This window comes from Anarrhichthys ocellatus, unplaced genomic scaffold (genome assembly GCF_004355925.1).
Source record: "Anarrhichthys ocellatus isolate YVR2014 unplaced genomic scaffold, GSC_Weel_1.0 scaffold4, whole genome shotgun sequence".
NCBI classification, from domain to species: Eukaryota; Metazoa; Chordata; class Actinopteri; order Perciformes; family Anarhichadidae; genus Anarrhichthys; species Anarrhichthys ocellatus.
The window spans coordinates 1696260-1699495 of NW_022280034.1; the positions used below are offsets into that span (position 1 = coordinate 1696260).

At 39.3% G+C, this 3236-nt stretch overlaps 1 protein-coding gene across 1 annotated transcript in view; it reads left to right on the forward strand.

Annotated features, from left to right (window-relative positions):
- Window positions 1-3236, forward strand: part of LOC116381110 (uncharacterized) — a 65861-nt gene that overhangs the window by 40859 nt on the left and 21766 nt on the right. The window contains exon 11 of the mRNA XM_031842951.1: window positions 2663-2706. Within this exon, the coding sequence (XP_031698811.1) occupies window positions 2663-2706 (44 nt within the window). The remainder of the gene's footprint in view (window positions 1-2662; window positions 2707-3236) is intronic.

Sequence of the window (3236 nt, forward strand, 5' to 3'; positions counted from 1 at the left end):
AGGCAACAGTAGTACTTAATTGGTTTATTCAACAGTAGTACTTAATTAGGTTGAGGCAACAGTAGTACTTGATTAGGTTGAGGCAACTGTAGTAGTTGTTTAGGTTTTGGCAACAAAAGTACTTGGTTAGGTTTAGGCAACTAAAAGCACTAGTTAAGGCCAAGCTACAAGTGGATCGCAGTGATCTACTGTGGTTGTAGTGGAAGGCGTTCTCCAACAGAACCTCTATGCGTCCGTTGAGTATGCAGTGGTCTGTGTATGCGTCCGTTTGGGAGTATAACCGAGGCTTAAGTTAGAGCCCGGTTCGTCCCATACAGACACTAAAAGGTGCGTCGGTATCAGACAGCGAGGGCCGCTGACCAAACGTGGGTATTTGACGTGTTGTTACGTGATGAGAAACTATGTTTTAGGTTTGGTTCCGTTGGTCGGACAACAAGCTATTTTTTAATCGTCACCTTTTAGCAGTTTTCTCTCTTTTTGAACATTTTATAAACCTAATCAAGACAATATTCTGCAAATGAATCAATAATCAGCCACAGCTCTATTACTCACTGTCTACATGTTAATTGCTATTTCATACATAAATAATGTTTGGCTGCAGGGTAAATCTAGCCAGAGGTTTGTTTCATTGTCACATCTTTCTTCCCTCACACATGATGGACTGCAGGCAGAATAGTTGTTGCGGTTGTTGAGCATCAGTAAACTTTGTACAGCTTACAAATTCACCGTTAATATTTGATGTTGACCAGATTTGTGCTACAGAAGCAGTTTGTCTTCCACTTTTGAAATCGTCTGACTCTGAGAAGCTCAGCTGTATTTCTTGTCTATGATTATTAAAATGTATGAGCACATTTAGTTTGAATGCTAAGATATTTACAGTAGGCTGATGGAAACCAGAACTAAGTCTGTAACGGTCCGGGCTGGATGCTCGTTAATATTCATGAGAGTATTTCTGATTAGAAAACTCTGGGAATGAACCTGATTAGGCACGCCGAATCAAACCCCATTATAAATCCAATTTCATTCGAGTAAAAGTCACAATGCAACAAAATCATATTCATAATAGGTTTGAAGTCTAAAACAGCAAGAATCCACGTGAGGGCCATTAGCGGCAGCTCTCCGATCAAAGGAATGTAATGGGAAATGATCGATTTTAGCTGAGAGCGCGGTTTGTGGTAATTATGGTCGCGGTTGGAGAGAACGGATGGCGACCGGTCTGCACGGAATTCAGAGGTGAAGGAGGTGGTGATGAAGAGCCTTTAAAGTGTCCTCTTCATCACCTCTGCTGTCGCTGCTGTCTATCGGCGGCCTCCATCTGTGTCTCAAAGTGTGACGGCCTCATGCTGGTCTGCAGTAGCTGGAAATCATCCACAGGTCTTGATTGTCGTTTCAGATTTCGAGGAAATGGAAGCTGCTTCCAGACTTCCAGTTCCCTCATTAAACTCTTTCATTCTCCCTGCTGTTACTTTTTCTTTTACTGTTGATACATTTTGATGATAATGAAAGTAAAAGAGGGTTTTTTCTTCCTGAGAGTGGAAACAACGACCCCAACAAATCACGATAAAAAAAGAAAATCTGGTGCAAAGACGTGAAAGGGAGAACAAGTTGGAATGAATACAAAGAAACGATAACCTAAATAAAGTTTGTAGGAATTAAACAAACATGCAGAAACATGCCGTTAATACTGAGGAGGCTGTCCCTCCGTAGTATTACAGTATGTCTGGTTGAATTAGACGAAAGCTGCAAATCATTGAGCAGAACTGGTTTATAGCAAATAAATGTACACATGTCGATTAGATGTTAATCTGAATGAGAAATAAAGAAAGAGGAAAATACTTTGGTTATAATAATCATCCGTTATCTGATCAATTTGACCCAGAGAGACGTGATCACAACAAGAGGTTATCACAGTATATTATCTTATTATAATACTATTACTTAATGTACAACTTGGTGTCGCTACTTTACCAATAACAGATCATCAACCACTGCTCCTATCTGCAACTAATGAGTGTTTTCATTCATTCATCTGTCTATTAATTGAATTGTTAATTTACTATTAAAAATTAAATGTCCATCACAACATCGTACTTCAAATTGTTTTGTCCGACTAGCCCAAAGTTGTTCAGTTTATTTGTTATTTAAAATTGATCATCTCTTCACGTTCAGAGTAGATAAATGTATGAATGCACTCAGCGGCGTGTTTTCACTCATGTCTTTGTCCTGTTTTAGTTTTTATCGATTTGGTGTTTTCTTTTGGTCTTCATGTTCTTGACCTGTACCTTAATTTTGCTTCTCGCCAGTCGATGCGTTTGCGTCAAAGTCTAAATTATTTATCGGGCCGATTGATTTGCTGGTCCATCCTTCGACAGGCCGGCTGTTCGGCCGATAATGGCTTCGTAACTGATGTTGTGGTCGTCGACTGATTGGATGATTGATGGATTGTTTGGCAAAAAGAAAATGAGTTAAGCTCCGGCAAAAGGGCAGTATGAGCAGCGAGGAAAGGGATGACATTTCTCCGAGTACAATTTATTGAATGAAGCTGTCTTGCTTACTGTGCAGCTTTCACAGAAAGCCGCAGTACACCTGTAAGATGTGATCGGCTCAACCGAGCTGCTAACACATCTGTCTGAAAATGTGATTTTCTTGTTTTCGTCTGCAGGCGCTCTACAACTCAATCAAGAACCAGAAGCTGCAGTGGACCCTGTGAGTCATTTTATGTTGATATCATTCACCTTAAACTACATTTATTTAGTTTTCTCCTCCTCTTGTTTCTGTTCTTTTCCTTCAATGATGAACTGACATTTAAGGGAAGACACTACAGGTGCAGAGGGTAAAATATCTGTAACTAAGAGATATCACCATGAAACTTCCCCAGTTCATTACTTACATTAAGACAATTCTTTTTTGTATTAAAAGTTTTCCAAATTTTTACTTTTACATTTTTCAAATGATGCATTTTACAGAGGGATTTTTGGATATCTTTTCTCCATGTTTTTATTAATAACATGTAGCATAAATGAGTGTGTGAGTGATGAGTGAACTAACCCCTCTGTGTGAACCTTCAGCACACAGAGAGGAATGAACGAGTGAAGTTTGGTGAAAGTAAGAGCTGCTGAAGTGGAGATTTATCATCAGAGTCTGAGAACAAACTCATTTAGAGGAAACGTCCTTTAAAGAGACGTTTAGTTCCATTACAGACATTTAGAGACTCTACAGGTGAACACATGAACTCA